Below are 14,067 nucleotides of genomic sequence, written 5' to 3'. Positions count from 1 at the left end.
GTCGAGCAGTGTGCGTCCAGCGTGCTTACAGTAATGTAATTAAACTAAGTGGACGAGGCATTTCCTTCCCATCATCCCCTGGAGTGAGCGGCTTTATCGCAAGAGGGTGATTGTGTTCCCCGGTAGAGACTCGGCTTTATCAGCATCAGCTCTACGTGGCTTCAGCTCCAGTCGGCTACGTCTATTGTGAAATCCAGGAACATCACAGATGACAACACTGACCGGAGCTGTGTATAGATAGTTATTTTTAAATACTTGACAGTAGAAATACTTTTTTCTTAAAAACAAAACAGAAAACGATGGTCGCAGCTTAACAGTTTCAAGTATACAAATATAAATTAACAATTTTACAAAACAAATATCAAATCTAACCCAGCTCCTCTAATTCAACACTAGATATCACATATAAGAGCTTAATACAGTCAAATATTCCAGCTCCAAACTTATCATAAATCATTTTTTATATTATATTATACACACACAGATTTTCTACATATTGTGGTTAAGTTATAAAACAATTTGATTCTAAAGAAAAAACTGTGAATAGACTGAATATGACGATTAAATGACAATAAAAGACAAATATGTCACATGAAAATAGTTTGAATTACATTCACATGATGTAACAGTGTATATATATATATATATATATGACAACTGAGCACAAACGACCTGCCTCAGCCCACATGCACTAACCACTAAAGACAGTATTTTTACATACCCACAGTCAATAAAAGGTTTATTATATACGTCCACGTGTATAAATAACTTGTTTTGAAAGAGAAGCATGAAAACAAAACACTGGAAGAACACTTCCTTTAGGGAAGTGTATTCAGGGACATGCTGGAAAAAGGCCGGTGGCTTTTATCACTTCACAGTAATTTCTCCTTCTCGACCACCCTCATCCCTCTCCATCATCTCCCCCCACCCCCACACCCCCACCCCCTCCCTTGTGATTGGCTGAGCCGGTTGATGACACATCGGAGGGAGGGGAGGCAGGACTATAAAAGCTCTGCGTCAGCCTCCGAGCAGCCACAGACAAATCTCTCTCTCCCTGCTGAGCTCTGAACAGGATATTTACCCTCCACCCGGCACATCACCCCCCGATACACCAGCTCCACCAGCTCCAACCTGCGACTATGTGCAAAGGACTAACATCGCTGCCCACCTGCTGCTTGGAAAGGTACTTGAAGCCCCTCACATGGAGGATGGATGGATTAACAGGATACGACACTACCACTACCACTGCTGCTGCTGCTGCTGCTGCTGCTGCTTTAGTTTCATGGTTTTCTTGTGTGAAGCATTTGTAAAGCGAGAGGAGAAAGAAAGTCAGTGTTAAAGCTGCAGCAGATTTAGTGGGAGCTTGTCTGCGATGCACCAGCAGCAGCAGCAGCAGCAGCAGCAGCAGCGGATGTGTGAGTGGGTGTTTGCATCCAAGGTCTTGTGCGACATTCATCCTAACCTGTTTTCTTTTTCCCTCTCAGAGCCAAGGAGCTGAGAGCGAGGCTGGGAAACGTTCTGCTGAAACCCAACTGGAATCTATCCTGCTGCAAGATAGGGAAAAACAAGTAAGCCCCTTACAATTATATATATTATACTCACAATTCATTTTACATGTACAGTCCCTGTGTGTATGATTGAAAGTCAAAATTAAATCTAATGACGCTTCTTCTTTTCTCAGGCCGACACTGGAGGAATGCATCAGGTGGAAAGAATCGTTTGAAAAGCTCATATCCAGCAAATGTAAGTAAACATTTAGATTTCTGTGTATTTTCTGACACCTGCGTTTCCTACACTCAGACGTGTGCAGCCCTGCGGGGACCCTGATGTACTCAAAGTAATTAAATTCCCCCTCTTTCCTCAGATGGACTTTGTGCCTTCACAGCCTTCCTGGTGTCTGAGTTCAGCGAGGAGAACATTGCGTTCTACTTTGCCTGCGAGGATTACAGGAGCATCAGGTCCGTCGCCAAACTGTCGGCCAAAGCCCAGAAGATCTATGACGAGTTCATCGGCAGCGACGCTCCCAGAGAGGTAAGAAAACCCCCCCCAAAGAAAGTTATGAATCTGAATCTGACACAATAAGGCCCCAAAAAACATGTTTTCTTATCCGCAAAAACTAACGTGGTTCCTTCCTGTTCCTTTTTCCAGGTTAACATCGACCATGAAACTCGTGACATCACCAAAGCCAACATGCTGGTCCCCTCGCCCTCTTGCTTCGACATGGCCCAGCACAAGATCTACATGCTCATGGCCAAAGACTGCTACCCTCGCTTCCTGCGCTCCCCAGCCTACAGGGATCTGGTGTGCCAGGCCAAACCCGGCGCCAAGGCCACCAAGCAGCCCCTGCAGGAGAAGGCGGCGTGAAGCAGAACCTCCCCTGAAGAAGAGCCGATGAAGGATTGTTAGTTGGTCGCCTTACGAGGGTCGAGCAGGCAAGCGAGACGTGTTGAGTGCTGCACCGTGAAGCCGGACGCTGACGCTGACGCGCAGGTCGTCGTGAGAGCAGCGGCGGATTCTGCAGATGTCGCCTCTCTGTGAAGATGAGGATGGAAGAGGAAGGGAAAACAGTTAAAGATGGAGGTTGAGGCCTTGTATCAGACTGTGGGTGTGAAAACGGAGGAAGTCTGGAAACTCGAAGTGGAGAGACAGAGACAGAATCAAACAGGAGAAGTGGGAAACGCACTTTCCTTTGCCACTTGGCAAAAGTTCTGCGGTTGTGATGTGCAATGTCCTTCTGTCCAACTCATACTCTGTCTGTGAACAGGCATGTGGGGAACTTCATGAACTTGTATTTATTCTGCTTGAAATATATCTGTTGCATTTTAAACAAGCAATGATAGAAAAAAGAAATGTGCAATTTAATTTATAATATTTTTGCTATTTATATCACTGTCCTCTTTTTCTTTTTTTTACGTACCAGAAAATAAACTAAACTATTTGAAGAAAACAGTGGAAGAAGTTGTCTTTATTGAATAAAGTGGTTGAAGATATATTTTGATCTTGTGGATATAAGATAGGTTGAATATATATATCTACATATATAGATATATATATCTCAAATACCTCACTCAGTGACGCACAGCAGCAGAACCATCACATGAAAACACAGGCCCAGGTGAGATCTGCCCGTAGTTGTGCAAATACCCAGCATCTGTGTGTTTAATTATTCACATTACCTGATATGAAAGTGCCTGTGATGTATTTGCTCTGTGGCATGAGAGGCGTTCTGCAGCCGCTGTTGTGCCGCGCTGTTGTTCACCAAGGAAACTGTGTCATAAAGAGCTCCGGCAATCACCGCGTCCGGCCGCCCAGACCTTTTGTCCCGTATCGTGTGAATGAGAAAGAGCTTTCGAGCAAACAGGAAGCGCGACGAGATGATGTGACAGCATTAACGTAATAGGCAGAGCAATAAAACTTTATTATCGCCCCCGCAACTGTTTGCACTCGCCATCGACTTCAGGTAATAAACGACAGGGCCGCATTGGAGCATGACCACAGGAGGAAAACACACAACAGGGGGATAACACACAACAGAGGGACAAACACAAAACCTGAACAAAGCTCGCAGTTATGTAATATCGATGGCGGAGATAGTGGCGTCTCTGTAATTTGTTCTCATCAACATGTTAAACGCCGCGGTTTGGATTGCTCGGGTTAGAGTGCAGAGGACAGAGCGTGGCTGAATGTCTGCTTTGTGTATTCAGATGTGATCAGCGGAGAGTGGAGCCAGTGTCAGGTGTTCCACGGGCCTGATGCATATAAATAGATATAAATAATGCTGCCTCTCTCTCCATAGTAACCCCCTGGCTTTCTTTTAATCAAGATCGAGCATAGCATTGACCATCTGTAGAGCTGCAGCTGTGAGATGGGAGCAGGGAACATGTGACAGTCATTAGGTTTGATTTTACAGCTCGAGGAGCAGGAAACACAACTTCAAATGTTACTTGGTTAAGTTACACTCGTGTATTGAAGTTGTTAAACCTCTGTTGCCAGAGTTGAGTGCTGAGTCTGACAGTTTATAGGTTTATGGATCAAAACATGTGTTACCTCCGCTGCAGAGGTGTTTTCGCCTGTTTACTCTGGTGGATGGATGAGAGCAATAAAGATGGCAGATGGACAAACAACTTCTCAGAGAATGATTAATGGATCTTCAGGCCTATAGTTCCAGGGCTGATATCTATGATTCTGTGTAGTTTGCAGCGGATTGATTGAATTTGAGGGAACTATTGGGCCTTGAGGGAAATATGTCCTTCACTAATACTGTTGTCTATCGCGGGGGGGCGAGGCTGGTCACTAGCATATTGCAGGGCCGACTCAAACCCATAGTCAATTTAGAAACCTCCATCTACATGTATTTGGAATGTGACAGAAAACCCACACGGAAACGAGGACACACAGACCCCGGCTGGGATTCGAACCCTAACCACTGCACCATAGATACGTGGTGGTGTTGGTGGGAATCAAGGCCGGTGGTTTGTGGTTCCTCCGTCCACCAGCTGCACGGATGTGTCCACGATCCTTCGCCTCCTTTATGGATGAAATATACTGAAGCTTGGTTAAAGAACTCGTTTAAGGGTTCGAAGAGATTTGTAGTTTGATTCATAAACTGAGTTTATTCTGACGCTAAAATCAGTTTTTATGGAACAAGGTCATTGCTTTTAAGTGCTTCATCGTGTTTTACTGTGTTTTTTCTGCGTTATCTGTCCCTGATTGTGTTTACATATGAAAACGTCCGGAGTCATTTACAGACTGATTCAGCTTTGGTGAGATTATTGTCGTTGAAGAAACAGCTCACAATATTTTATTGGTGTCAGACTCACCACCTCCACCTCCACCTCCACACGTCTCAACACTTAGACTGGAAACTGTTTCCTGCAGAACCGTCCAACGTGAGTGTGACTCCCTGCAAGACTGGACTCAGTCTTAAATAACAATATCCTGCACACTCTGCTCTCCAGGCAGAACAACCCCAAAGCAAGATAACCACAACAGCATGTAATCAGGGGAATGTTTTGATTGGTACTTTAATCATTTCATGATCACTGCAAAGCATTGATGCGCAAGTGTGTGTGTGTGTGTGTGTGTGTGTGTTTGCAAATTCTGAGAAACTGCTTTGTTAACTGGGACAGAATCAGTCGTGGTTAACAGTTATGGAAAAAACTCATTTTTAACAAAGCAAAACAAAGTTTGTTGGAAATTCAAAGTCAGACACCAAATCCCTCATCACTGCTTCTTCTGTGTTTCTGAGGAAACTGCATCTCTTGACACCGCTTGTTGGGAAAACCACAAAACCTATAGTTCACATCAGTTCTGCCCTGTTGAAGGTTTTTGTTCATATTTGGTTCTCTTCCCCGAGGATTCCTGCCGCCTGGCGACTTCAGTGGAAGTGAGCTGAATGGAAAATGTGATGTTCCACTAACTCGACAGCAACGTCCCCTTCCAGAAACACCGAACCACAAATCCACCACAAGCCCCAATGTACACGGCTTTCACTGGAACTGCTCTTCCCTGAAGATCCAGTGGGATAATACGGAAATAAACATTAATCTTGACATGCAATAGTGAAACACTTGTTGCTGTGTGAGTTTATGTTTTCTAACAAGTGAGATATTGTAAAACGTTTGTTTCATCCACATGTTGTTGCCAATGGCTGCGAGGGACAATGAGACAATTGTATAATTTGTAGTTCCATTTAATGCTCATGAAATGGCAGCGGCTGCTCGGAGCTAACGCTCAGCTGACCCCCGCTCCTCAGGGTGTGATGTTTCAGGACACTGAAGGTTTTTAACAACCATTTCCCTTTTTCTTTTTCCAGCTTCACACACGGTAATTAGGTTTTTAACTACTGCAGATTTAACACGTCTGTTTTTAGAGACAAAAAAAAACTACTTTCTGGAGTGAAAGACATTTTCAGTAAGATTTCAATTCATCATAAACACATAATGAATAAAGTCATGATTGTTTATTTATTGTTATTATTTTTAATCTTTGTATTTCTGGGCCTGTGTGTGAAATACTCGTGAAGTTACACCGACATCTAGTGGTTGGTTTGTTATAAGTACATTTGCTTTTTCAACCACTGATTCCAAATCTGGGATTTTATGAAACAAATTGAGGGAAATTAAAGAGAAACAAAACAAATATAGAATAAAACTCAAAAAATTCAATAAATACTTTATGGGGTCACCTTTAATTTCAATTGAACCAACTCAAGAACAAACATCGTTTCCCCTTTTCTATTCCCAACTATGTTTTTTAACAACTGCACATTTTGTTCCATAAAGTCATCAGACTCAGACAGAGTGTTGATACTTTATTTAATTACATATTTTATTTAATCTTTGCTCTAGTTAAACTTCACAAGTTATACTCACAAAGTTACACTGACATCCAGTGGTTGAATCAATAACTACATCTGACAGTGTTTCCAAAGTTGAAAATGACTGATAATGAAAGAGAAACAAATACAAATTATTAAATTATAAGATGCTTGTAGATGCAACTTTTTGGGTTAAAAATCAAAGACCTGTGGAAACAATCATTTACATCACCTACACTACACACCCAACAGTTCCCACAACGATTAACAGTAAAGAAACTTTCTTCAGTCCCTCTTTGGAATAATAAGTGGAAGAGAATTTAAAGAGACAACACACAAGAAGTAAACAACGTGACGACACACACTGAAAACAACAACAGATACAGAGAAACACAATCTCATATTCAGAATATAGAGTTTATAGAGTATATATCCCAGCACTAGGGGGCAGCATCAGGCTGTGGATGAACCTGGGAGTCGTCCCTTGTCCTGTTTTTTTTTTTTTTTCTCTAACAACTTGAACTATACCTCATCACTGATGTCACAGACATGTATTTGGTGCATCACATTAAATAGATCCAGATCTAAATTAAGGGACGGACACTAAATTATGTGAATTCTCAAACATGAAACAGAGAAAAATATGGCAATTGATAAAATAACCTTCCTTCTCTTTATTCAGATGACATGTTTAAGAAGAAAAACACACCTCATCTTACACTTTCATCGTAAATCAAGTGCAAAGGGTCGGGACCCCCCAAAAAGGGTCGTCATCACATGTGGCCCGAACTAAATCCCTGTGACCTTTAACGTTAAAATGAAAGCAGAAAACACAAAGTGTTCCTCATTTGTCTTTTCAGGATGCAGAACGACCCCCTTAAGATATGAAGAAGACGACCCAATGTGCACATTCCTCTGTGTCTCCCCCAGGACCGAACATGTGCATGATTCCAAACATTTTCTTTGTTTTGTTCTTTATGCTGTCGAGATGCTGGAGGAGGAGAAGGATGAGGAGAAGGATGAAGAGGAGGAGGAGGAGGACTGGAATACAAGAGAAGAAGAAGTGCAGGAGCAGAGGAGAAGGATGGAGGAGAGGATTCAGGATGAAGATGTCAGATGAGTGGGTGAGACGAGCGGGAGCGCGGAGGAGGGAGTGAAACAACAATGTGGTATTTCACTCTCAGCGTGGGAAATCTCCGCGTGTGGGTCCCCAGTGAAAAGAGAAAACTGTGCTGCAGTGACTCCGAGTTCCTTCGGGTTCACATCCTCTGTCCGCTCAGGATCATATTTTAAAATAAAGCTTCACATGCTTGAAACTCTTTGATTTTTCCTTGTTAAAACATAATTTACATTCATACATTAAATTACAAGTTGGTCAGTTGACAAATATTCTCTCTGGAAAGAGTCATGATGTGACTGGGATCTTGATTTTTATTTCCCATCATTCATTTGTGCCATAGATTCCCTACATGACATGTGCCAGTTCTTATTTATTTTGTGATCAGTCCTTGCTATTATTTCAACATGAAACATTTTTATTTCTAAAATAAAACCAGTGATTCTCTATTTTCAATATTTCGGGGTGGAAACCTACATCTACTAAATCACCGGGTCCCTTATCAGAGTGAGTTACAAGTAATTTATGCCCAGAATTCTCAGATGAGGTGTAATTATCTCACATTTGCCCAAAAAGCCAAACGGAAATTAATCCCATTAATCATCTCGTGACATCACTGATTAATCTTATGACCCTTTAGAGGTGGAGAGACCCACGGACAAAACCATCGAAATACAATCTACAACACCTTAAACTGCTACTACTTAGTTTTAATCTTTTATTAGTCTTATTCTGATTATACTTTTGTATTTTTTTCCTCATAACGCAGCAGCTGTACACAATTAAATTGAATAAGAGAAAATATACAATAATCGAGGGAATATTTCAGTAATAACAGTGAAGATGAATAGAAGTAGAAAAGATGAAAGAGGGAAACAAAAAGAAAACGTCTCAATTAAAGAAACTATAAAACGTTCTGTCACACACCAAACATCCACTAACGCAGCCCGTGACGTAGCCATGACGACTGAGTCCTCATGTACGGGTCGTGACGTCCCCACGTTGACGGGCGTACTGGTTTTAATATTTGTCACCAGACCGACCTTCGCATCTCGTCTTTCCTCATCGTACATTGTTCCCTGAGAAGCCTCCACACTCATTTCACAGTGAACTCCCTCTTTGTTTTGTGTCCGTGTGTTTTTCACGGTCATCACTCATCTCCTCTCCGATCTCCGGCCACATCTGTCAGATCCAATCACACGTGAGTTTCCAGAATGCCGGTGTTGACATGTCTCTGCCGTAGACGCAGGAAGAATTGAGTCCAGATGTTTGCACAGTAACAGAGTCCGACTTACGACACATCACTGGATTCACATCGCTCATATTTTTCAAATTTACTCCAGCGTGTCTCATTCCTGTTTTCTCTGTAGTATTAAAACTCAGACGTGATCCAGGTCGGACAGTCATCGCGTACACGAGGGAATTTTCAAAGGGAATATGAGTCTGAGTTCGAATGAGGCCAGAACGTTAATGAAATGAGAGGTTTTATCCCTCATTTCATTTCATAGACCCTAAAAAATGCAGAGTTGCGTAACGTGTCAGAGGTCGATCGTCTGGAAAATCATTACAGCGTCTGGAACAGAATCAGCAAAGAGGAGCAGGCGCTGAAGCTCAGAGACGAGGACAGAGACACAGAAAACCTGTTAAGCTGCAGCGTCCGCCAACGATCAACAACTTGATTAGTCTCTTTTGTCATTTGTGCTTTTGTTTGCACGGTTTTGTTGTTTTTGCCAATTTATGCTAACTGCCAGCGTGTATTCATTATACAACCAGTTATTGTAGTGACGCTCTGTACAGGTGCTCTGCTGTTTTATAAATCCTCTTTGCTCCTGCTTTGTGTTCATAAATGTTATTGACTGTCTTTTTGTTGTCTTATTTTCTACATAGGTTATTTTCTTTGTGCTTTGGAGACCTTGGCTTTTGACCTTTGACTAACTTTTGTTAGTTCTTCTCTTAATAAATCTCAGTAGTTCTGGAAAGTAAAAATTCCATTCGTTATCTGCATCGAGATGTTGATGGCCAGTCATGATGTTTTAACCATCCAAGGTAGATTTACCACAAGCTACGAGATTGTTATGTTCCTGTAGAAGCCCGAAGTCTGTTTGCTATCAACGTGTTTTGTTTATGATGTCAACAAGTACACTACCCACAATCCTCAGGTATAGCAGCGAGGCAAGTCTAATAAACACGTTTTGTATCCAAAGAGACATTGAAGAATAACAGAGACGAAATTAAAAGAAAACAATTAGAAATTCTGAAAGGAAAGTTTAAAACTAATTCAAGCAAAAATAAATGAAAAACAGAATAAAAGAGGCAAAGGAAATTAAAAAGGATAAATCTATGAGGGAGAATTAAGTTGAAAACAGTTTTTTTAAGAGATGAGGAAAAGAGTGAAAATCAATACAACAAAGTTAAATGAAAGAAGATGGAAATGGATAATTCACAACCTTTTTCAGTTTTCCAATATGTTTTTTGCTCCGAATCAAATGTTCTATGTGCTCACGTCTTCATCTCGGAGCTTGAACAGCTTTTCAAACATCACATTTCACACGTAGGGGAACAAAGGTCTGAGAGTTTCTGCCTCTTAGTAGGAAAGATGGGGGCTTCTCCCTCTTTGCCTGGGACGGCCTCGTTGTTTGAGTTCCCATCTCGGAGCCCATTAGCCGCTCATAGAGCAGCATGCACAGCACAGGCCAGCGTCATGTGTCGCAGAGCGCTGGAGGAGGAGGCCTGGTGTTGAAGTGCTCCTCGGTGCATTAACCCCTCCTCAGTGCGGACATGACAAACATAAAGTACGTGAGCTCCATAGGCAACAGGCTCTCACGGCCCCCCCGGCTGATTAAACACTCGTCCGTTCACCGGCTGCACGGCGACACGGAGCCGTCGCCTCAAACCGCCGCTGCTGCTGCTTTCCACATCCTCACTCACTTTCACTGTCATGTTTGGTTTGGCTGTTAGAAAAGCTATTTGTGCTGATTTGTGTCCCGATCTCTGAAACCCAAACACACTTTAGACTACAGGCCTGGATTAAATGGCTCGAGATAATCGCTGTTGTTCTAAAATTGGTGTTTATCTGATTCATGATAGATGTGGAAGTCGCTTAAACCGTCCAAACGCTCCGGAATAACAGGGTTTCTCATGCGTTTCTGTCCAACTCCTGTGTTTTCACGTGTTTTTTTACGTTACTGTGAGTTTAACCAAATCAAAATGTATAGTTGAAAGTCGTATTGTAAGCTTGCACCAACCTGAACAGTTTCAGTCCTTGTACATTTCTTCCAGACCCATATGAGGTCACCATGACCTGACACTGAAATCTGATTAATCTTTGAGTCCAAGTGACAACTGGTCAGAAGTTGGAGACATTTCCCAAAGGCCGACTTGAGATATGTTCAAGAGGACAAATACAGACAAAGCTAATTTGAGTGGATTCTCTCGAGGGGGTTTTAAAGAACGTGTTCACTCAGCACAGAATAATTTAGTGACATCGGAGGCCTTGACCTTACTGCAGGTGTTCCTTATCTATCACATCCACGAGAACATGAGGCGACCTTCACCTTTGACCTTGGTTCACCAAAATGTAATCAGTTGAGTCCAAGCTTGACGACCTGACAACAAATTACCTCCGGCCCCTGGGTGTCACCGCCGCTGATTACGTTTACTACGTTGTAGAACCCAAATTTTCGTAGCAACACAACTTAACATTACTGGTTTACGTTACGGAAAGGTCAAGAGGTCATGAAATGGGTCAAGCAGACAGTGAGTGCCCTCTGCTGGAGCTTCAGATGGTCTGAAGTCCTATTAAACTGTTCATCCCAGTTCGAATATGAACTTTACCCCCCACGTTCAAAAGGTTAACATTTTTGAATAAATATTTTATGTATAACATACTTCAAATTAGATTTTTTATTAATTTATCTGGTGTAATCTGTATTACATAAAGAGCAGTGGACGCACTGTCAGCATTCTGCACTGACCTCTCCAACGGAAAATCCATTTTCTCACTAAACAAAGAATGCAATTTATTTCTCTAACGTAGGAATGATAACCAGCACATCGCTGTTTATCCCCAGCTTCTCTTCTTCCTCCCCTTCTCAAGTGTTCATGCAACGATTCCGCAACAGAGAAATCCGTCGTAATTCAAGAGAAAACAGTCTGCGGCTCCCCCACCCCCTGTAAGCACCAGGTTCACCGGAAAAGCCTTCGCAAATAAACACGGCAACAAAAACAATTAATGTTGCTGTGGGAAACGCGATTTAATTTCCTCTCGGACGGAGCGCTGAGAAACTGGACACCTCCTTAATCACCCGGCCTCCTGCCCGAGGTTCAGCACGGCCGCTTCACCAGGAGAGACTGAGTTTCTGCAGCGGAACTGAAATCCCCGATTTGGATTCAATTTGGCACCAAGGAAGCGGTAAAGTCCAGAGCTGATGATGTGTTTGTGCAAGTACATTCTGGTCTAATGTATGGGTCGTGGCTTCAGTCCGGTCTGTGAGTGATGACCTCGCTCTCTGTCATCACACAGGCATGTTTTCTGCGATAGAAGCACTTAGCGTGGAGGAGCACCGTGATGGTATCAGCACATCACGTCACATCCTGGGACTTTATCGGCTCCACAACATCTGTTTCTCTTTGACTTTTCTACAAACCAGTAAAATGTGATAGAGGTGATTTTCTTTCAGTCTCTGATTCCAGCAGATTCTGAAACAAACGTCTCCAGAGATTTGACTCAATATGAACAGTTTTCGAGCCAAGGTTTGCTCCTCTTTGGTGTTTGAATGCATCAAAGAAAAGAAAAGAGAAAGAATCGTTACCAACCTATAGCTCATTTATCAAATCTCAAATATGCCCCCAGGGGATTTTTAAATCCACACAGTGACCTCCCCCTTAGGATCTGTGAATCAGATGAGAAGAAAACATTTTTAAAAAGTCTCTGAATGGAGAAAAAGTCCAAACCCAATTCTCTGGACATCCTCTGGAGGTCATGTCTGATTTTGACTTCTGAAATTTGGATTTAAACTTCATCAGTAGGCTTCTGTAAACGCGCTTCCATTGCATCAACCTGAATTTAATAATTACAAATGGCAAAACAAAACCATTTAAGTTCTTAATTTCCCAACTCCTGAGATACAGGATCTCCTTCACACTGGGAATGAATGGGTTTAAAAATACCTGCGACAACTGGACTAATTTAACAACTAAATAAAAAAGCAATCACATGAAATTTCCACACAAAACCACCTTTTGTGTATTTTTTTGGGGTTTGTCTACAGAGACACAAGATCTTGCGTTGCACAACAGTGGGTGCAACTTAATAAACTGTTTTTATATAATGTTCTTTTTACTCTTATCAACCAATCACTTGAAGCCACACTCTCACACACTCTTGCCTGAGGACACTTCACCGTTCAGACTGGAGGAGCCGGGGCTCGATCGGCCTTCTGATTAGTTTACGACCCCGAAGCCGCAAGTTTGTATCCAGGAAATGTGTTTTGCCCGACAGGAGCTAATAAGCGACACGTTACCTTCGAGGCGTGTCGGCCGAACCCCGGAGCATCGGACGTTCTGAAGATTTAGGATTCTCGGAAGTGATCTGGAAAGGAAAACAATCGGGCCTTATTCTGCGTTTACCACCAAACCCCTGCTTCCGACCTGCTGACATCACAGTGAGACTCAGAATCCTCTTGTTCTCTCCAGTGTGCAGCTCACAGCTCGTTCTGCTGAACTTTGAATCAGTGGGAAGTGACCGAGATGTCAGGAGAAGCGTCGGAGATCTCTGTGATCTGAGTCAAAACAAAACTGAGATTAGCTCGAGATCGGAAACCTGATTAAAACCTTAATTAGTAAAACTCAATTGCGATAACTTCTGTATGAAGGTCGCAGAACTTCAGGGAAAGGTAACGGCGGTTTGTGCGCACACACACACACTCACTGTGTTGCCAGACGTACGATAATTATTGTATTTGTACGATCATTTTTCACTCTGTACGATCATTAATTCATGATGTACGATAATTTGATCATTTTGTGTAATCTGGATAGTAAATTATGGATCACGTCTGTGTTGACGCATCTTTGCTCATGTGACATCTTCTCAGCCAATCACGCTTGTGATGATGAACGTCACGTCATGAGGCCGTCTCATTTTTCAAAATAAGAGCCTTGTGGCCTTTTACCTGAATCGCTTCGGAATCTCAGCCAACGTCTCTGAAACCGCTGCAGCTCGAACCTTGATTTGTTTGAAAAGACGCCACAAAATCAACACTGATCATCACATAACGATCATAAAGTTATTAATTCAGCTCGTACTGACTCCGCTCGCTCTCTTCCTCCCTCTCTCTCTCACGCACTGACACACACACACACACACACAAAAACAGCATATGTATAGGAACAGTTCTATCCCAAGTGTTTTGATCCATATAAACACTCGGTCACTATATCTGGTTTCCATCATATTTCTGGAATGATGCCAAGAGTCTGCTTGTCCTCCTGTTTGGAAACAAAGCGTCCGGAGCCGTGAAGATGAGGAAAAGAAATGATGATAGTGTCGTAGAAACTTAATGGTTTTGTTCACATTTCTTAAAAGCAGTGATAAGTGGCCACTGGTGCGAGTTTAGGGGGCAAGTTGTTC

General features: G+C 42.4%; 1 protein-coding gene across 1 annotated transcript; it reads left to right on the top strand.

Annotated features, from left to right (window-relative positions):
* The first annotated feature begins 1,022 nt into the window (after positions 1-1,022).
* Positions 1,023-2,947, top strand: rgs16 (regulator of G protein signaling 16). The gene is made up of 5 exons (XM_035176635.1): positions 1,023-1,183; positions 1,485-1,568; positions 1,682-1,743; positions 1,865-2,031; positions 2,149-2,947. The coding sequence occupies exons 1-5, from the start codon at positions 1,140-1,142 to the stop codon at positions 2,362-2,364; spliced, it is 573 nt and encodes a 190-aa protein (XP_035032526.1). The 5' UTR covers positions 1,023-1,139; the 3' UTR covers positions 2,365-2,947.
* Positions 2,948-14,067: the final 11,120 nt, after the last annotated feature.

Source organism: Hippoglossus stenolepis, chromosome 14 (genome assembly GCF_022539355.2).
Source record: "Hippoglossus stenolepis isolate QCI-W04-F060 chromosome 14, HSTE1.2, whole genome shotgun sequence".
In the NCBI taxonomy this organism is placed as follows: Eukaryota; Metazoa; Chordata; class Actinopteri; order Pleuronectiformes; family Pleuronectidae; genus Hippoglossus; species Hippoglossus stenolepis.
The sequence above is the reverse complement of the archived record's forward strand: the minus strand, read 5'-3'. Positions and strand labels throughout refer to the sequence as shown.